Source organism: Natrix helvetica (genome assembly GCF_964273705.1).
Source record: "Natrix helvetica genome assembly, chromosome: 12".
In the NCBI taxonomy this organism is placed as follows: Eukaryota; Metazoa; Chordata; class Lepidosauria; order Squamata; family Natricidae; genus Natrix; species Natrix helvetica.
This window is the reverse complement of record NC_138556.1, coordinates 7,552,127-7,573,186: the sequence shown is the minus strand read 5'-3', so window position 1 is coordinate 7,573,186 and position 21,060 is coordinate 7,552,127. Positions and strand designations below refer to the sequence as shown.

The 21,060-nt window shown below is 44.7% G+C and overlaps 2 protein-coding genes across 4 annotated transcripts in view; one reads left to right on the top strand and one right to left on the bottom strand.

Annotated features, from left to right (window-relative positions):
* The window catches only part of RASL12 (RAS like family 12), a 326,560-nt gene that overhangs the window by 75,182 nt on the left and 230,318 nt on the right, over positions 1 to 21,060 (top strand). The gene's annotated exons all lie outside the window — the stretch shown is intronic.
* The window catches only part of SV2B (synaptic vesicle glycoprotein 2B), a 135,906-nt gene that overhangs the window by 64,716 nt on the left and 50,130 nt on the right, over positions 1 to 21,060 (bottom strand). For all 3 annotated transcript variants that reach the window (XM_081965099.1, XM_081965100.1, XM_081965098.1), the window contains exons 5-12: positions 19,524 to 19,657; positions 17,185 to 17,274; positions 14,801 to 14,911; positions 12,381 to 12,469; positions 10,068 to 10,232; positions 6,547 to 6,680; positions 3,473 to 3,673; positions 1,656 to 1,815 (exon numbers count right to left, since the gene is read on the bottom strand). In XM_081965099.1, coding sequence (XP_081821225.1) covers positions 1,656 to 1,815; positions 3,473 to 3,673; positions 6,547 to 6,680; positions 10,068 to 10,232; positions 12,381 to 12,469; positions 14,801 to 14,911; positions 17,185 to 17,274; positions 19,524 to 19,657 — 1,084 coding nt within the window. The remainder of the gene's footprint in view (positions 1 to 1,655; positions 1,816 to 3,472; positions 3,674 to 6,546; positions 6,681 to 10,067; positions 10,233 to 12,380; positions 12,470 to 14,800; positions 14,912 to 17,184; positions 17,275 to 19,523; positions 19,658 to 21,060) is intronic.

Here is a 21,060-nt window from a genome sequence, read left to right as displayed (position 1 = left end):
GTTTTGCAACTGTAACTGAACAAGAATTACCCCAATGTTATCCAGTCTTATTTTTATCTATGTTTTGTTTAGTTACAAATATTCCTACCTTTTATTGCACAGCTTACATTTCAACTTCAGTTGCATGATCTTTGCTCCTAATTCCATTAGTACGTTTCTCAGAGTTCTAAAGGTCAGCTTTCAATCTCTTTTCCCCCAAGAGAAAAGGTCATTTTTAGCCAAAGTTAAAATTTAAAAAGAAAGAAGGATGATCCCAGGCAATTAAAAGGAGGACCAGGGGTGACATGATAACAGTCTTCCAATATTTGAGAGGCTGCTACAAAGAAGAGGCAGTCAAGCTATTCTCCAAAGCACCTGAGGGCAGGACAAGAAGCAATGGGTGGAAACTAATCAAGGAGAGAAGCAACCTAGTAGTAAGAGGATTCTCCTGACAGTTAGAACAATTAATCAGTGGAACAACTTGCCTCCAGAGGTTGTGAATGCTCCAACACTGGAAGTTTTTAAGAAGATGTTGGATAGCCATTTGTCTGAAACGGTATAGGGTTTCCTGCCTGAGCAAGTGGTTGGACTGGCAGATCTCAGGAGTCCCTTACAGCTCTGTTATTCTGTCCTGTTGATGTGTTATTCCTTCTATGATCATGTGTACCCATCCCATCCGGTGGTGGGATTCAGCCAGTTCGTACCACTTTGAGAGAACCGGTTGTTAACTTTCCGAGCAGTTTGGTGAACTGGTTGTTGGAAGAAATCATTAGGGTAGAGAACCGGTTGTTAAATTATTTGAATCCCACCACTGTCTAAAGCCCAAAGAAAGTCTGGAATGGCATGGGATCTCCTGCCCTTGGATCCTCCCATCAGACTAGAAGACCTCCAATGTCCCTTCCAACCCTATTATTCTATGTTCTTTTCTGGGACACTAAAGCGGATGTGAGAAAGGGGAAGTTGGCTAGATTCCCCAGGGGAGCTTTCAAGCAATACATTTTGCATGATTCGAATAACAATACGCCAGGATACAAGTTACTGAAAGCTGGAAACTAGGTGTCATGCCTGCAAGGCATCTTTTCTTTTTGGACTTCAGTCCTGCCGCACTTTCTACTGTAGGAAAATGGGAAGGGGGGTTATATGAAGTTGGGTGATATGTAGCCATAATAACATTCTTCTTACCATGGGGTCTTATTTTCTTTTGACCCCCCCTGAAATAAGCGCTTGGCCTTATTTTCAGGGAGGTCTTATTATTTTTCAGGTGCAGGAGGTGACGGGTATGGTCACCTTATGGCTGCTGCTGTGTTACAATATTTTCAAGGAGGGCTTATTTTCAGGGGAGGGCTTATTTTAGCACATGCGCTCAAAAGCCCGATTGGGCTTATCTAGGGAGGTCTTATTTTCAGGGAAACAGGGTAGAAACTCAAGCTCATCTTTGTCTCTGCACCTGACTGGATCTGGATGGGAGGAATCTTCCTTTGTGACTTGAACTTTCAACTGGGTGGGGAGAACAGGAAGTTTTCAGATTCAGGTTTTCCCAGATGTGCCAACGTGACATCTCTAATGAAGTGGAACTTTGAGAAAACACAAGCCTCAGAGTTTTATTTCACTGGGGGTGTTTTTTGGAACCCTGACGCTAGGATTCTCCAGAAAAGAGGCCAGGGAAAATGAATCACCTTTTATGCGTGGGATACAGCTCTACGGTGATGACATTCAAGGCATTCCAGGCCGCGATGCTTGTGCCACAAAAGAGACACTGCCATCCGATCATGGCTGACTCGCTCTGGCCAAAGAACAGGAAGAAACAGCACACTGCCGAAATCAGCATGGACCCCCCTGCAAGAGAAAGCGGGAAAGAGAGGAGAAATATGAGCTTGGCTGTCAACAAAGTCAAAGATGGCATCCAAAAGTAGGTAATTAAAAGCCCGCCTTTTTAAAATGTGCACTGTGTAAAGGGTTGTTATGGCCCACCAGCGGCCAATAGAGTGACAGTGAGGAGGTTGGGGAGGAACATGGGCCACTCCTGAAGTCTGGGGAAGGCTTTGATGAAGGCTCTGTGTCGGAGGCAGAGATAGGGCCAGGGCCGTCCAACAGTTATCAGCTGCCTTCTGAGTTGGAGATAAGGGGAGCAGACAAACAGCCAGAGCCTGTTCCCAGTGTGCGCATGTGCAGAGCTGCCAGGCGAAGGGAACAGTTAAGGAACAAGGGCCAACTCGGGAGTAAAGGCACAGGTGGATGGTGAGTGGCCCCTCCCATAGAGAATAAAGAGGAGCGAAAGGGGAGTGGAGCTTGCAGGAGATAATTACTTTGCTTAATTAGTGTGAAGATTTGTTTGTGACTCTCAGAGACTCCTTGCCAAGTATTTTCTTGTACAGCCTTGTGTTTGGAAGATATTGGCCTGGCAGCTCTCCAAGCCTGATAAGGTCTGTGATTGTAAATTCACCCTTGAAAGTCCTGTTTGCCAGGACTTTGCTGCATGTGAATGAGAGGAATTCACATCAGCTTAATAAAAAGGGGTTTTGTTGGGACAAGGACTCTGCTTGTTCGTGATTTTGTGAAGTCTAGGTCAGAACAAGGGTTTGATTGCATGATGGCTCTTTTGATGTCCCTGCAGGTACTTCTGTTCCAAACTGAATAGAACTGCCCATGCCCTTTCTACATCAGACCCCTTCAAAGCAAAGAAGGTGGGATGAAGATTCATTGAGCAGACACGGTGGCAGATTGGCTTATGATGCTGAAACTACCAGCCAGAAATGATTTGCACTTCAGCAGTTTGAGCCTGGCTCCAAGAGATTGGGTGAGCTCCTGCTGCTCACTCCCTGGCTCCTGCTCAGTCAGGAGTTTGAAAACATGCAATATGGCAAGTAGATAAATGAGGACGCGGTGGCTCAGTGGGTAAGATGTTGTTGATCAGAAAGGTCAGCAGTTTGGCGGTTCAAATCCCTAGCACTGTGTAATGGAGTGAGCTCCCGTGACTTGTCCCAGCTTCTGCCAACCTAGCAGTTTGAAACACATAAAAATGCAAGTAGGAAAATAGGAACCACCTTTGGTGGGAAGGTAACAGTGTTCCGTGCCCCTTTGGCATTTAATCATGTCGGCCATATGACCACAGAGAGGTCTTCGGACAGCGCTGGGACAAGTAACGGGAGCTCACTCCCTTATGCAGCACTAGGGATTCGAACCGCTGAACTGCTGACCTTTCTAATCAACAAGCTTAGCCACTGAGCCATCTACCGGTTTGCAAATGTGAGCTTGCATGCACCGTGGCTGCACATGCACATTGCCTTCTGCGCATGTGCAGTGCTCACATATTACATCAGGGCAGGTAGGCAGAGTCTCCCACAGCCACCGCTACCAGTTCGCCTGAACCGGAGAGAACCTGAATCCCATCTCTGTTCTAGATGCCTGGCTCTTGAACCAAGACATGGCAGTCATCACACAAAAGTACTGCCAGACCCATTCTTCCCCTTTGATACCGTTCGTCCCCACTCACCGATCATCTTGATTCTTCCTAATTTGTCCATCAGCAGAGCTGAGATGATGTTACCAGGCAAGACGGAAAGGCTGCCCAAGAAGCTGACAAGGTAAATGAGGAAATCGTTGTCTTCCTCAAAATCCAGCTGGCAGCCCCTCTTCTGCCCAAAGTACGAGACGTTCTCAAATTCGCAGTCAATGAATTTATACTTGTAGAGATCTGTGAGAAGGAAACAATGGGCGACGATCCTTAGAACAGCTTTGATGAGGGGCAAATCTCTAGCAGCTCAGATTCCTGGAGACAGCCGTTTACGGCGAGGATAAGAATTATTGGGGCGGGGAGTGCGTATTTCTCATCGGCTGGGGTCACAACTTTCTGAATTTCTAAGAGAATTTTAATGAAGGAGGGGAACGTGCAAACAATCTTCCATGAAGTCCCATGAAGTCCCATGAAGTCTTGAACACTAGGTCTCCAGAATTCTTCAGATAAGATCACCTTTACATAACTTCACAATTTGGCTGGCATTGCGGGACTGGCCTTGGGCAAGAGCTTCGTCAATCCCTAATCTAGAACCCTAATTCTAGACGTTATACTGAGAAGGTGTTTCTGTCCACCCTGAAGATGACTTTGGTGTAGCCATAGTTCATTGTAGCCTTTGTGCTCTTTTTCTATTAGCTTTTAGGTTTGTAGTAACTGAATTTTAAAATACTCCAGGGTCGCCACTTTCTAACTGTTGACAGGGGGTTGTGAAGCAGGGGTGAAATCCTCCCGGTTTGGCCTGGTTTGGCTGAACCAGTAGGGATTATTGTCCTTGGTTCTGCGAACCGGTAGTTTAAAAAAAAGCTTCTGAGGATCGCGCAGCTGTGAGGCGTGTGATGGTCGGAAGCTTTTTTTCTGCTTTCTTTTCCGGCAGGGGAAAAAATGCTTTAAAAAGCTTTTTAAAAAGCTTCCGATGATCCCACGGCTCACAGCTGAGCCACGCGATCATCGGAAGCTATTTTGTTTTTACATTTTTAAAGCATTTTTTCCCCTGCCATTTCGGGCGAATCGGCAAGGAAAAAGTGCTTTTAAAAGCTTTTAAAAAATAGCTGAAAGTGGGAAAAAAAGTTGGCCATGCCCACCCAGTCACATGACCCTCCCCACCAAGCCACGCCCACAGAACTGATAGGGGGGAATTAGATTTCACCGCTGGTGTAAAGATAAGGGGGGAATACTATGTCCAGGTGGCCTTCCTTTCCCGTGGGAAGAGAGACGATGCCTGCAGCTGGCTGAAGGTGGAGTTTGGAGTCACCTGGCTGTTGGACCGAGAATTGATTGGAGTTTGTGACTCAGGGAGGGGGGGTGTTCAAACTTTTGCTTTTATTGGGTGTAATTCCGGATCTGGTTCAGAGTTGGAATTACACCACGCCCTTGCCAATTTAATGTACAATACAATAGTAGAGTTGGAAGGGACCTTAGAGGTCTTCTAGTCCAACCCCCTGCCTAGGCAGGAAACCCTATACCGTTTCAGGCAAATGGCTATCCAACATCTTCTTAAAGACTTCCAGTGTTGGGGCATTCACAACTTCTGGAGGCAAGCTGTTCCACTGATTAATTGTTCTAACTGTCAGGAAATTTCTCCTCAGTTCTAAGTTGCTTCTCTCCTTGATTAGTTTCCACACCTTGCTTCTTGTTGTACCCTCAGGTGCCTTGGAAAATAGTTTGACTCCCTCTTCTTTGTGGCAACCCCTGAGATATTGGAACACTGCTATCATGTCTCCCCTAGTCCTTCTTTTCATCAAACTAGACATACCCAGTTCCTGCAACCGTTCTTCATATGTTTTAGTCTCCACTCCTCTAATCATCTTTGTTGCTCTTCTCTGCACTCTTTCTAGAGTCTCCACATCTTTTTTACATTGTGGTGACCAGAACTGAATGCAGGATTCCAAGTGTTCCTAATAAACAGATTTGCAAAGGAAGATGGATGCCTTGGACTTTATTTTTTGGGGACATGTTACTTGGAGGCCTGACAAAGCTAGAAATCGTCTTGGTGTGGCTTCAGGGAGGTTTCAAACCAAGCAAGGTAGTGGTACATGGGTTCACAATTCCAGCCTGACCCATTGTGCAGGTGGCTTTTAACACTATTTTGCAAAAAGAAAAGGAGATTAAGATTGTGCTGTTGGAACCATCCTCTGCCCTGCTCTGATGGTCCTAGGAACACTTGCTGAATCAAACCCTTAGCATGAAAATTGCAAATAATGTAAATTATGACAAACAATGGAAACTGCAAATAATTTCAATCCTCTAAAAGAAAGAAAAGTGAATGTTTGGGACTCAATCTCAGACCTACCACAACGTGAACTTCTAAGCAGAAATGATCCTCGGATCCATTTTTTGAGAAAGGTATAGTTTTACGAGAGACCAAGTGTATTGCAGTGATGCATAGGCAGAAATGAGAATCGCGTGCCCCAAAATCACTAAGTTCTATTTCTTCCCCCTTATCTGCCCCTCTCTGCCACCTCTCTGCCACCCCCACCCCCCACGGTAACCAATCAGGTCCATGCAAAATGTTTTCACAACAGTCGGTCTACGCGCAGGTTGGTATGCGGCTTCCTCTTTCTTCCAGCTGGCTGACCTTAAAGTAGCTTCTCGGGATGGCACAGTCTCTACTTTCATTTCCCCCAAGCATTCGCCTTCCCCCACTCCCATTATTCCCTCTCCCCACAGTTCCTGGCAGTCTGACACTGCATAATAGTGAAGCAAAGCAAATGTAAGGTGGCAGTTGACATTCAGTCCAGGGGTGTCTGTAGCGTTTAATCAAAATATTCAAGATGGCAGCCATGATGGTGTGATCCAAATTCTGCTTAATTATGGGTTGCAGGTAGAGTTTGCATTCCACCATTGGAGCTGCCATCTGGACTATTTTGGCCACACGCTACAAGACCCTCCACTTCTCGGCTCTGCAGAGGGATTATTCTGCTTCCTTTGCAAGCTCGGCTCTAAAGACTTGGCTCTCTGTCTTCTGCTTTTACAGGGGGGAAAAAAACCCAGCTCCCCATCCCGATGCCCAGAGTCACTTCACGCATGCATGCCCAGGCGCCCCTCCACATTACCTGTGTCGTGGAAGGTGGTATTTACAAGCGTGCACTTTTTGAAGAAGGTCTCGCTGGATGTCACATCTTCAAAATAACAGTCCTCAAAGAGGGAGTTGTCAAAAGTCACATCACGCATTTTCATTTGAATGAACCTGAGGATGGACAAGAGCTAAGACCTTGCCATCATACTTCAAACCTTTTCATTAGCAAAGAGCAGAAGGTAAGAAAGACAACAGGCTACAGCAGTGATGGCTAACCTTTTTGTCGTCGCGAGCCGCCAGTCCCCCGTGTATGCGCTTGTGACCCCCCTCTGCTCCCCCTCCTCCCTGCACATGCAGACACGTCTCCCGCATGCATGCTCGGCAGAGACTTGAAAATCACTTACTGGTAGGAGGCACCCGGGCATGCATGGTGGAGCTGAGTTGGGGCGATGGCTCCACCATGCAGACAGGAGGCCACGCAAGAGAAGGTAAGTGACTCTGCGTGTCACCTGTGGCACCATAGGTTGACCATCAGGGGGCTATAGAATCTCTCCAGGATATGCAATGAGTTAAACCAGGGGTAGTCACCCTTTTTATACCTACTGCCCACTTTTGTATCTCTGTTAGTAGTAAAATTTTCTAACCGCCCACCAGTTCCACAGCAAGGGTGATTTATAAAGTAAGGAAGTCACTTTCCTTTATAAAATTTATAAAGCAGAGTTACAGCAAACCCCTCCCGCCCACCATGAAAGCTGGAACGCCCACTAGTGGGCGGTAGGGACCAGGTTGACTCCCACGGAGTTAAACCAAGACCAGGAGCATCTTTAAGCTTAGAATACAAAGCTTTCCCCTCCAATTTTAGAAATTTTAGGTACTCATAGGCATTTTTGTTAGTGGAAGAGTTGGATAATTTGGATGTAAGGAAGTCCATCGAGACTTCCTTGCTAAGACTTCCTTTAAAGGTTGGGGAAATAACTGAAATCATTCCAGAAGAAATGGATGGGTGGGGTGGAAACCAGATGATGCTCAGAAGCTCCCAGTTCTGAAATTATTTCAATATATATGATGACTGTGGCGATATTATTCTGTGCAGAAAGATGGAAAGATTTGACCCTACTTACTACTGTGGAGAAATGGATGGTGAAGTTGATGGATGTTGGTGAAAAGGATAAATTTTTTGATTAGAAAAACAGACACTCTGTGTTTATTGGTGACTGGAAGCCTCTTAGGGGCTTTGGGAACAAAAATGAGGGAAATGAGCTTATTATCTATGATTTTAATTATTAGACAGGATAGATTATAGAAGGAAGAGAGTCATAAAATGTGGCCCAACCATACATTTCAGCAGAAAAGGTTTACGTGAATTGCTTTCCCTCCTATTGCCACAAGAGGTCAGAATGCCCCAAATATAGACCAACAAGTACTTTTAAGTTGACATCAAACAGAAAAAAAAAATCTGACATCTAAAATACAGAGAAGTTTCCTGCAAGTTGAGCTTGATTCCTGGTGCTGCTTGGTCTCAGCCCAGAAATGTCCCGGCAGTGAGATCTTCTGGAGTCCAGATCTTTATTTCTTTACACTTAATGCAATCTTGCCAAACTAAAGGTATAAACCTTCTAGCCTAATAGATATACCCTGAGAGATTTTAGGTTTTTTTTTTAAATAACCTTTTTTTGTCTACATCAACCAGAACAGGACTATACCATCTCTTGTCTTAGGCAAAAACAGAGTAACAGAGTTGGAAGGGACCTTGGAGGTCTTCTAGTCCAACCCCCTGCTTAGGGAGGAAACCCTACACCACCCAAGTAAGCACCCGTCCTTGCCTCAGCTCCTGCCAACCAAGCAGTTCGAAAGCATGCAAATGCAAGTAGATAAATAGGTACCACTTTGATGGGAAGGTAAGAGTGCTCCATGACATCATGCTGGCCACATGACCATGGAAATGGACTATGGACAGTACTGGCTCAATGGCCTTGAAATGGAGATGGGGACCGGTCCCTATAGTCAGCAACAACTAATGGAGTAAACTCCGCAGGGACTCCCCCTCCTTCCTTCTGAGATGTTTTCCCCACCCCCATCCCTGCTTTGGACTCAGATGTTCTTTATTGCCTAGGCTTCAGCTCCTCCTCCTATCTCCAAGGTCATGTCCACCTTCAAAGGCATCACTTAATGGAACCAAGTCTCCAATTTGTGGCAACCTTGGGTGGTCTCCCGAAGTGCTAAGCCACTTCAAACCTAGTTAGTATTTGGGTAGGATATTCTGGGCAAAAGGCCAGACAACGAAGGAAGCAATTATGAGTCCCTTCTATATTGACAAGGAACTGTTTGTGTAGCCCCGAGAGTTGAGTTGAACTAGAAGGATTTTTTTTTTAACTTAATCAAATAGAAGGGGGAAAGTATTACATCCATGCGGAATAATCACATTAAGTGGAGTTAAATTAATTTAAAAGCCTAATAGCAGCCCTTAACCCCTAAGTGGTCGCTGGCTGCATATCGGCCAAATGTGCAAAGTATTTCATTAAAGTTTTTCTGACCATCGGGTTTTTTTTGTTATCCGTTACATTATTATGCAATGTACTGGTTTCTCTTCTCTTGAAATACACCGTTTGTTAAAATAGCAAATAGTGTCTAAGTTGACTAGGATAAAACCATGACAAGGTATGAAGACCCCTGGAGGTCTCCATTTCCCCCTCCCCAATTCAAAAATGAGTATCTCCCTGTGATATTTAATTTAGAAATGGGCTTTCTGGAGCCATTTTATCAATCTGGAGATAATATGAACTTTCTTAGGTACAACCCATCAACTCATTCCAGCTCATTTTTCACACTCAAGCCTTCCTTGCAGTGCCAGAGAGGGAGGTAGTTATTAAGTAGTAAAAGTGATGGGATGCCTAAGAATCCCCCCCCCTCCATTTTCATTTTTGTGGGTCCTTTCTAGGACTTCAACTTCTATATCAGCAGAGCCAGGAATTAATTAGCCCAGGGGTCGGCAACACACGGCTCTGGAGCTGCATGTGGCTCTTTCACCCCTCTGCTGCGGCTCCCAGTCGGCTCCACCATAGATAGGGTGTTCAGTTAGGACAGGTAGAGGAAAAAGGATGCTGTGCTAGGAAGAGACTCTATGGTGGGGGAACCAGACTTCTGGGCAGCAGAGGGAAAAGGATGCCGTGTTAGGAAGAGACTCTGTGGTGGGGGAAACCAGACTTCCGCTCGGCTCCAGAGTTGAATAGGGGGCTTCCGGTTAGGACCTTCGTGGCTCTTTGAGTTTTTAAGGTTGCCGACCCCTGAGTTAGCCCCTTGATTACGGCTGCTAGGGAGAAGTTGGTTTAATCCTGTTCCAGCTGGGATGTGTTTCAGATGAAATCTAACTGCTGAGAATGAACTGATTGGATCAATGAACTTCTTTGAATTGAACCCGGCAGCAATTGACTTCCCAAAAGCTGGGAGAGGATTCACATACAAAGGCTGATCTCCACCTTGTATGAATTCCACCATTTGGGATATCGGACAGAACATGGCCCAGCCCTAGAGGCTCAGGGGGCTGACGGTGGCACTCACCTGTCATTCTTGAATGTCGAATTCAAGTAGAGCTGGTTTTGGAGATTGAAGTCAAAGGTGAAGTCCTTCACTAATTCTGACTCGAAAGTCTTCCTCTCAGACTTATACGCTTCCTCTTGGTAATACCGTATCATATCAGGGAACCAGACAATCAGACCATAATAACTGTGGAAAAGAGAAAATATCAATTGCATTGCTTTTCTTGGTGACTCAAAGAAGTCTTCCACAGTTTTAGGACTGGAAACAGAAGCAGGCTACATGTCTAAATTTGTTGTGGCCCAGCGGCAGCCAGCAGAGCTGGCAGCAGAGTCAGAGAGTGAGGAGGTTGGGGAGGAACATGAGCCAGTCCTGGGGGCTGAGGAAAGCTCAGACGAGGGCTCTGCATTGGAGCCAGAGAGGGAGCTAGACAGCAGTGAGGCAGAAGAACAGCTGGAGCCTGTTCCCAGTGTGTGCATGTGCAGAACCGCCAGAAGACAAGAACAACTAAGAAAGCAGCGTCGACTTGGGAGTAAAGCCACACCTTGGAGGTGATTGGCCCCTCCCATAGGAAACAAAAGAGGAGCGAATGGGGAGTGGGCTTTTACAGGAAACCATTCCTTCATTCGGTCGGTTCAAGAGTGGAAAGTTCTGTTTGTGATTCTAAGAGACTCTGTGCCAAGTGTTGCCTTGCCCTGCCTTTGGAAACCAGTTATCTGGCAGCTCTTCAAGCGAGATAAGGTTCGTGTTGATAAACATTCCTCTGAAAGACTGTTTGCCAAGACTTGCTGACTGTGAATGAAAGGAATTCACAGCCGTGTAAATAAAAGAGGTTTTGCCAGGACCAAGACTCTGATTCATGCTTTTTAAGGAAACCTGGGTCAGAACAAAATTCTAAGAGTTCACTCCCAATCCCCCATTGTACACAAAGACTTGCTGCCCTGATCTTCATAGGCATTTTATTTTGTTATCATGGCTAATGATTTTAAAGTCCAGTACATATAAGGAAGCTGTTCCCCTCTCCCCAAAAACAGTTCAGCCTTCCAAAATATACTGTATGCATGAATTTTCATCGTCCCATCCCCTCTATAAAAGCTTGGCTTCTCTTCCTTCAATCCCAAAGGGTGACCTCAAGAAGGAACTCCTTGCAAAGGGGTCTATTAGTGGTTCTACAGTGACACTAAGTAGGAGTCATGCCCTTGAGGGATGGTTGGAGAACTTCTCCTTCCTCTGGACATAATCATCATCATCTTCTTCTTTTAATGACCCCATAATCCCTTGTGGGGTGGAGTCTGGGCAACTGAATGGAGGTAGCAGAGCATTTTAATGGCCGGATGCCCTTCCTGTCGCAATGCGGAGTTTTGTTCGGCAAATATATTCTCATTGTGCCCAAAGAGACAAATATCTGCCTTTACCTAGGATCAAACTCACAGCCTCCTGATGGTGAGGTGAGAGCTCCACCTCTAGGCCACCGTACCACTCTCTCCTTTCTTTGGACATATGTAGAAAAAATATCAGTCAATTTTCCTGTCCACTGATGCAGGGCAGAATTTTGAAAGGTTTCAGTTTTGAAAAATATGTACGGAGGCATCAACAATCAGTTGATTTCATAGCTGATATGTCAGACATATTGACTGTGGATCAAAGAGGAAAGATATAATAATACTTTATTTACAGTCACAGACCAAAACACGACCACTACAAAAGAGACACAGCAGCCAGTCACCAAAAGCCCAACTAAGGGAGGTTACAGCTCTTTCCTCTAGTGGTCACAGCTCTCAAGAAAAATCTGGAAACCTGAGAGATGATGTACGAGGAGACATCCCCAAGGCAATGCAGAAACAAATCACAGCCATCAGGTCCAGAAGGGACGATTTCAGGAAGAGACAGTAACCTAGATCTGTCCGCGCTATACATAGGGCAAAATAGAAGGACATGCTCCGCTGTCTCAACCTCGGCTCTGTCACAAGGGCACAGCCGCTCATTAATCGGGAGCCTCTTGAAACGACCATCCAGAAGTGCTGAGGGCAAGACATTGAAGCGAGCTAGGGAAAAAGCTCTTCTATACTTGGGAATGGTTAGGGTATAAAAATAGGAAGCCATCCTCAATCCATAGTTATTAACTTGGTTGAGAGTCAGGGGGGAGCAAGTTTTCTTGGCTCTGGCTCGTAGATATTGTAAATCAATGTCCATGAGCCGTTGGACTATCCTAAATTGGGCATCCTTGAGGTCGTAGTTTCCCAAGGCATCCTCCGTGAAACCTAGCAGATGAAGTGGATCAAAGAAGAAAGATAATGTTCTACAAACCTAAAAAAACAACAACCCTAAAACACCTACCTTAAGGCCATTGAAAACCAGATAACAGACAGTAATAGTGTATTCATCCTGTACTGCGCCGTCAGGCAATAAACCACATTGTCCATTACCTAAAAAATCCAACAAAAAAGTTATCACGAAAAATAGCTAACTCTTGGCAAAACCATGGCGATCTCAAATTAGTTCAATGAGATCGGTGACCTTAATTTGTTCTATAATTTGTTGTGATTTCCTTCCTATTTCAAAAGGCAGGTCCAACGAATCTATTCAACTAAGTCAGGGGTGTCCAAACTTGGGAACTTTAAGACTTGTGGATTTCAACTCCCAGAATTCCCCAGCCAGCTCTGCTGGCTGGGGAATTCTGGGAGTTGAAGTCCACAAGTCTTAAAGTTCCCAAGTTTGGACACCCCTGAACTAAGTGAAAATGATTGTGTTTAATCAACATCCACTCATAGCGGCTGACAGTTTTGTGGGAACTAATGTTTGTTGGATCGCACACCGTGTTAGGGTATAGTTTGATTTGGTTGGTCTCAGTTTAAAGCAATATTTATTTATTTATTTATTTTATTGAACTTATTAGTCGCCCCCTCTCCCCACAGGGACTCGGGGCGACGTACAGAGCAATAATCAAGATAGCACCATATATCGTGCAGAGGAGGTAAAAATAAGTCCATAAATAAGCATACTTACAAAGTTTAAAACCCAAAAATATTAAAAACAAAATTTCCCATTATAAAATGACCTGGGGTGGCAAGATTGTAACGTTATGCCAGGCCGGCTTGACAAAACAGGTAGGTCTTCAGCTTCATACGGAAGGAGCGAAGATCGGTTGTTGTCCGGATGTCTGGGGGGAGGTCATTCCAAAGGGTAGGGCCCACCACAGAGAAGGCCCTACTCCTGGGCACCGCCCCCCGGCACTCTCTAGAGGACGGCACCCGGAGTAGCCCCTCCCTGTGTGAGCGAGTGGGTCGCAGGGATGTATGGGACAGGACGCGATCCCGCAATATATGGACCACAGTGCCATATTCAACAAATCAGGGCAAAACATTTATCATCATCATCTTCGTTTAACAACCAGGGGAGGGTTGCTGCCAGTTTTACTAGCGGGTCGTGACTCCTGGCCGCGACAGATGCGTGCTGTGGGTGCATGCGCTATTCAATGCGAATTGTTCTTTGTGCACGTGCCGAACAATTTACATTGAATTGCGCACACGCTGTCACTAAAAACCAAAATGGCAGTGGTGAGGGAACCGGTTCGGGGGCCGTTCTGTGACCCAGGCCTGAATTCCGCTACCGGTTCGGCCCAGTTTGGCAACCCATCTCTTTTATTCATGACCCCATAATCCCTTGCAGGGGTGGAGTCTGGGCAACTGAATAGAGCTAGCAGAGTGTTTTAATGGCCGGGTGCCCTTCCTGTCACCAATGCAAAGTTTTTGTGCACTATTCTCAGAGTGTCCAGAGAGAGAAATACTTGCCTCTACCTAGGATTGAACTCACAGCCTCCTGATTGTGAGGCAAGAGCTCCACCTCTAGGCCACTGGACCACTCCTTTGGTTAAACATATATGACTAAGCAAAATATGAAATCACGTGGTCGTAGGTTTTCAAAATGCATCCCAGAATACTTTCATCCCAAAGATTATTCATTGGAAGGAAAGCAGAATAAATTGTTGAATTAGGACATCACAGATAATGCACTAGATTGTCACTATCATAGGTACTTTGATGTTGTTAGTTGCAAAGTCATGTCTGACCCATCACAAGCCCATGGACAATGTTCCTCCAGGCCTTCCTATCCTCTACCATCCCCTGGAGTCCATTTAAGTTCACGCCTACTGCTTCAGGGACTCCATCCAGCCACCTCCTTCTCTGTCGTCCCCTTCTTCTTTTGACCTCCATCTTTCCCAGCATGAGGCTCTTCTCCAGTGAGTCCTTCCTTCTCATTAGGTGGCCAAATATTTGAGTTTCATCTTCAGGATCTGGTCTTCTAAAGAGCAATCAGGGTTGATCTCCTCTAGGACTGACTGGTTGGATGGCCTTGCAGTCCAAGGGACTCGCAGGAGTCTTCTCCAGCACCAGAGTTCAAAGGCCTCCATGCTTTGGCACTCAGCCTTCCTTATGGTCCAACTTTCACAGCCATACATCGCAACTGGGAAAACCATAGCCTTGACTATACACACTTTTGTTGGCAGGGTGGATGTCTCTGCTTTTTACAGCCATCCATTGCAACTGTGTTTTTTTTTCCATTTAGTATATAAAGACAATGGCTTGTCTTTATATACTAAATGAAAGAAAAATATGTTTCTTAAGCCATAAAATGGCTTGTTTGTTGGAACATTGCATGTTATGCGATCACGGTAACCATGTTTTGCTAATCCAGGTTGTTGGGTTGTATGAATCCAAATCCTGGATGTGTTTTGCTTAGTTACCCTTGTTCCATACCTGTCTGATGGTGGTCGTGGCTCTTACAAAGCAACGTTGGTACCATGTTCCTGTGGAGCTCTGTATTTCAATAAATTCATCCACTTGCTTGGGGGTTTTTATCTGAGCTACCTGAAGAAGAAGAAAAGTGAAGTAGAATTTACAAAACTCATCATCATTAGCAGCCCCTTCAGACGCAAGCTGGTTTGTGTTAGCAACTTCACAAAGGCTACAGAAGGCAGAGGAGGGCCAGTTCTGAGGTCTGAATTGCTAATCCTCTGGAAGCCAGGATTGTTTGCGACTACACAAAACAAAATGTTGCCACAGTCGTTGGGGCTTTCCCCAAAGATAAGCATACACACCGACCTCTTCTCTGGACCTACTCCATCTTTTAGAAAGGATGAATATGTGGCCAAGATTCTGTGGAGCTTCTCAGTCATCCAGGTTGCCCCAAAGGAGCTTTTTCAGGACGCAACTGGACTTTCTGGGGTTTTTTTCTTTGAAGACGTTTCGCTTCTCATCCAAGAAGCTTCTTCAGCTCTGACAGGATGATGGGGAATGGAAGGATTTCTATTACTTGCAGAAATCTGGTCATTTGCATCCTTTTAGAGAGTCCTTGAGGCTACTTGGAGGCTTATCTGTGTCTTCAGGGTCACCTGAGTGGTGCAAATGGTTCCTGTGATCCGCAGGTGACTCTGAGGACACAGATAAAACCTCCAAGTGCTTCAATGACCCATTAAAAGGATGCAAATAACTATAAGTATACTCTTTATTGCCATTGTACTTAAATACAACGAAATTGGTTTTAACCTCACCAGCTGTCTGCAAGGAATATCAATCCTTCCATTCCCCATCATCCTGTCAGAGCTGAAGAAGCTTCTTGGATGAGAAGTGAAACATCTTCGAAAGACAAAACAATAAAGTCCAGTTGCCTCCTGAAAAAGCACCTTTGAGACATGTGGCCAAGATCTTTGTTCTGAAGGAAAGGGGCATGTTGACCTCTCTTACTTATCTTCTACTATCTTGCAGTATCTCCTACCATCAGGTTTGATTGGGAAGTACAAATGATAAGGGGGTGGGGGAATTAAAGGAACTGCTCCAAGAGAGAGTTTGCAAATCTCATACATGTACACAAAAACAATGAACAGGAAATGATCATGCCTGATGGGGCACTTATTCAGGGACTGGGTGCCATCTCATTACTTCCCATGTTGGATTGGATGCTCAAAATAATAATGATATTGATAATAAAAATGCCAAATCCAGTCTGAACACCTGGCTAACGGCGTGATGAACCATAATAATTTTAAAAATGCATGCATTTTAAAAATGGCCAAAACTGAACAAGATTTTGACATACTCATTGAGAACCTATTAAGATTTGTTGTCCCAACAGAACAAAATTGTAGGATTTCAGGCAAAAACACTTAACATCTTCTCAGATTTGGGCCATTTTGGTTTCATTATTTTTTGTTTTAATTTCTGGGGTGACAGTCCCAATTTTTCCTGGAGGACTTATCTTATTCATTACTATTACTGTTTACTAGCTATATGTTAGTAGCTACTAACATGTAGCTAGTAAACCATACCTACTATAGGTACAATTAGTAGCTACTATAGGTACGATTAGTAGCTACTACAGCTACTATTACTGTTTACTAGCTATGTGACACCTCTTTAGTATGGATATGAGTTGTTCTTAACAGTGATCAGCTTGGGAAAAGCAACTACAAATACATTTGGCTTGAGGTCTTCATTGACCATCTCTGGGAAAAGAGATGATCATCTAATTTTGCCTTCCGTTAACCTGGTTCTTTCTAGAAGTGTTATAACTAGAACACCCATCATCCTCAGCCAAAGGACTCATTATGAGAATGATAGGAAGCAGAGTATAAGACATCTGGAGAAGTCTGCTTTAGATTACATGGGGATTACACTTTGGCATGAAATACAACAAGAGTCTTGAAGGAAAAGCAATCTCCAGGGTGATACTGATGTCTTTTTTAAAAAGGAGATCTGATCGGGAGCATTTATCAAAAAAATGGATTGCCCTTTGGCCCACGTCTATCTAGGACAGGGGTGTCAAACACAAGGCCCGCGAGCCGGATTCGACCCACTGGGTACTTAGACCAGGCCTATGGGGCCGCCCTGGAAATAGCAAAGAACCTGCCCGTGGTGCTTCTGCCAATGAAAATGGAGCTCAGGAGGGCTGCAGGACGAGGCCGAGCTCGGGGGCCGTTTTCACAGGCAGAGTGCTCGGGCCACCATAGGCGCCGCTGACATGAGTGACATCAAGCTGGCCACACCCAGCCCAGCTCAAACACAACCCTGGTGCAGCCTTCAATGAAATCCAGTTTGACACCTCTGATCTAGGAGAAAGAAGAAATCACATAGCTCCATCTCACCGTAAACACCCGTTCTGGCTCTCCCTTGGCCCTCATGTTGACATCATGGACTTGCTTAAGGATCATCCATGCTTCATCATGCTTACCGATCTAGAAAAATCACGGGAGAGGAAGTCAGAAGTCCCACATTGTACACCACCCTCACCCAAACTACTATTATCCAGAGAAGGTGAAACCGCAACTCCCGATGTCCACAGCTGAGGGAGCACTGCTCTGGGTGGAAAACTTCTGCTCCCGGTGACTGAATAACTGTTACTTAATCAGCAATCTCTCCTCCCAGCTCTATGGGAAGCTTCTACTTCCAGAGAACAAACAAAGGTGGAGGAATGCTTGAAGAATTGTGGTTTTCTGGGGTTATCATGTCTCCCTTTTTTCTGGGAGTATAATATGAAACGTAGGACAGTTTGCATTTCCAAGAAATGTTGGTAGCTCCAATGCAGTGGTGGGTTCCAGGTCCCATTCCAACCGGGCCTGGCATCGCCCACATGGATACTTGTGGTGCATGCATGCGTTGTGGCTGCAAACGATGCTTCCACAAGCCTCCACAACTCTCCAGCTGCTCGGCACTGTACGCGCCATGCGCATGCGCTAAAGCGCCAGAAGCTTTAAAACACGTAAGGAGCTCGGGCAGGCAGGTAGGCCCTCTGGAGAACTGTACCGGAATGGTATCCGGTGCTCCGGGCAGGCTACAGTATGTCCATACCGAGGCGTACCGCCTGCAACCCACCACTGCTCCAATGCTATGTTAACGGGAGAGAGAAAGAAGAAATGAACACTGAAGAGCCAGAAGAAGTAATCATGTTAATCCTATTTAATTTGCTTTCATCTTCATTCTATCAATTGTATTTTAAATTAAATCAAATGTAATCCGGCTTCCCCAGATTTGTTGAACAGTGACAGGGAAAGGACAAGTAGGAACCTCACCAGGAAGTAATTGTGCATATGGCTTCTGCGTAAAAATTCTACTCATCTGCTGCCCTCCGAATAAATTCCCCCAATTCCTAATACCCTCCGCCCCCCCAGCCCTTGGACATAGTGGATGAAGATAATTGGGAGCTGAAGTCCAACACATTTGGGAAGCTCACATCTGGCTTTGTGGTAGCTACCTGAAATTAAAAGTGACTGCTTTCCAAGCATGATCATCTAAGAAATTCTCAAGGAAGACTTACTGCCATCCACGCATATCCATGAAATTCCAGCAACTGAACTATTTCTCATTAAGAGCCAACAAGTCCTCATGGAATTTGGAAGGAAAATTTCCATTTGTCCTAACAGTTTTCTGCTGAAATGGCAAGGAGATAGATCTCTTCACAGATAACAAGGGAAGCTGGAAGTTGGTTGTTTAATCATCGTCTCCTGAATCTTTATCATGGTCTCCTGAATCTTAATCATGGTCTCCGGCAGGGATAGAATTCAGCTGGTTCGGACCAGTTCAGGCGAACCGGATGTTAGTTTTAATCTGGTTCGCCGAACTGGTAGTTGCAAGGACTGGCTGACCTCAACCACTACTCCCTTCCCAGGAGTCTCCAAGCGGCCCATTTTGGATGTCAGGTAAGTGCAGGGCCCACATGGAGACTCCAGGAGGGTGAAAAACAGGCCTACCAGAAGTACTGGAAGTCTGGAAATGCACCCTTTTCCGGCCCCCAGTGTCCAGGGGAAGCTGTTTTTGCCCTCCCGGAGCCTTGAAAAAAGCCTCCGGAGCCTGGGGCAGGCAAAAATGTCCCCCACTGTGGTGCAGGAAGCCAACTATGCCCACCCAGCAACCGGGCAGAGAACAGGTTGCTAAAATTTTACAATCCCACTCCTGATCTCCTGAATATATATCATCCAGGAAGCAACTCGGTTTTGAGGGGTAGTATTTATCTTGGGCAATCTCTTAGAGCTCTAAAGCAAATTGTGGGTCATTGAAACAAAGTATGTAACAATAATGAAGACTTTGTGGGTTGCCGCTGTTGACTCACCACGCTTTATAAGCCGTAGCGCAGATACCCTTTTCATCTTGCCGTGTATCTGTATCTTTAGCAGCAAGAAAAAATCCTGCAGAACAATCCCTCTTTTTGACATGGAGAAAAGGAGGATTCTGTGTGCAGAACTTTCCATATTTTCATAGTTGGAGTAGAGTTCATACTCTGGCTATTTTTAGTCTACGTTAAGCCTTTTTCTGGGCTTCAGTCTAATTGTGTAGTCCTTTCAGCCTCAAAATAGTGAGAAAGCAGTCTGCTGCTTTGTAGCCCCATTTTTTTAAAAATCTGTGCCGGAAAAAAGGGGAGAGGATTCCGAGAGATCCTGGGGTTGCCCACTCTGTGCAACTGTCTCTTTTCTCAGATCAGATGGCTTACCTCTAACAAAAACCGTGGGCTTTCTGGCATGAATTTCAGAGCCACGAGGGATGCTATGCAAGGGAGGGAACAGACCACCACAAACACCCTCCAGCTGTGGAAGTGGTAATGGGACCCCATACTGAACCCCCAACCTGTAAAGGAGAAAGAGGACAGGAAAAACAGAATACAATAGATCAGTGCTGGTCCAGATGTCAGCCATTTCAGGTTGAAGGTTCAAGGAGATGATAGACAGATGAGAGAGACAAATAAGAGAGATAGATGAGAAGGGGGAGGGAGAGAGAGAGTCATGAGAGAGAGAGATTGTAGAGATAGATAGATGGATGGATGGATAGATAGATAGATAGATAGATAGATAGATAGATAGATGATAGATAGATAGATAGATAGATAGATAGATAGATAGATAGATAGATAGATAGATAGATAGATAGATAGATGATGGATGAATAGCTGATACATAGAAATAAAGATAGATAGACAGACAGATATACACTAAGTTCTTCCTTGCTCCGTTGAAAGATGATGAAAGAAAGAAAGAAAGACAGACAGACAGACAGACATAGATATTAGATAGACAGATGATAGATAGAAGATAGATAGATAGATAGATAGATAGATAGATAGATAGATAGATAGATAGATAGATAGATAGATAGATAGATAGATAGGTATTTGTGTCACAACCCCTGGTATGCCTAAATATGGGAGGAAGGTCACTACTCCCTCTTTCTGTCCTTCGGCTCATCATGGAAGACCATGCAGGCAGAAAACCATATTTTTATTTTTAATGTTGCCTTTTTATATTTGTGTTATTTATTTATCAGTATAAATACAACATGATAGATAGATAGATAGATAGATAGATAGATAGATAGATAGATAGATAGATATTAGATAGACAAGATAGATGATAGATAGATACATGATAGATAGATAGATAGATAGATAGATAGATAGATAGATAGATAGATGGATGGATGGATGGATGGATGGATGGATGGATGGATGGATGGACGGACGATAGATAGAGATATATACCTAGATATTAGATAGACAGACAGATGATAGAAAGAAAGAAAGAAAGAAAGAAAGAAAGAAAGAAAGAAAGAAAGAAAGATGGATGGATGGATGGATGGATGGATGGATGATAGATAGATAGAGATCGATACATAGATATTAGATAGATAATGGATGGATGGATGGAGAGAGAGAGAGAGAGAGAAAGAGATGATGGATGGATGGACGGACGGACAGGTAGATGGAGGGAGAAGGAGAGAGGGAGGGAGGGAGGGAGGGAGGGAGGGAGGGAGGGAGAGGGATAACTAGCCAGCTGGCTGGCTGACTGGATAAGTGGGTGGGTGATACTTATTGTGGTCAGTGACTAGATAAGGCAGAACATATATAAATTAAATAGAGCAAAGAAGAAGAATCTAACAAACCTCTAGTTATAAGATATGTGAATCAAGCAGAAAGATGTCCAATCAGCATCAGATTTTTTTTCTTCAGGTTTATTCACCCTGTGTGCAATGTCCAA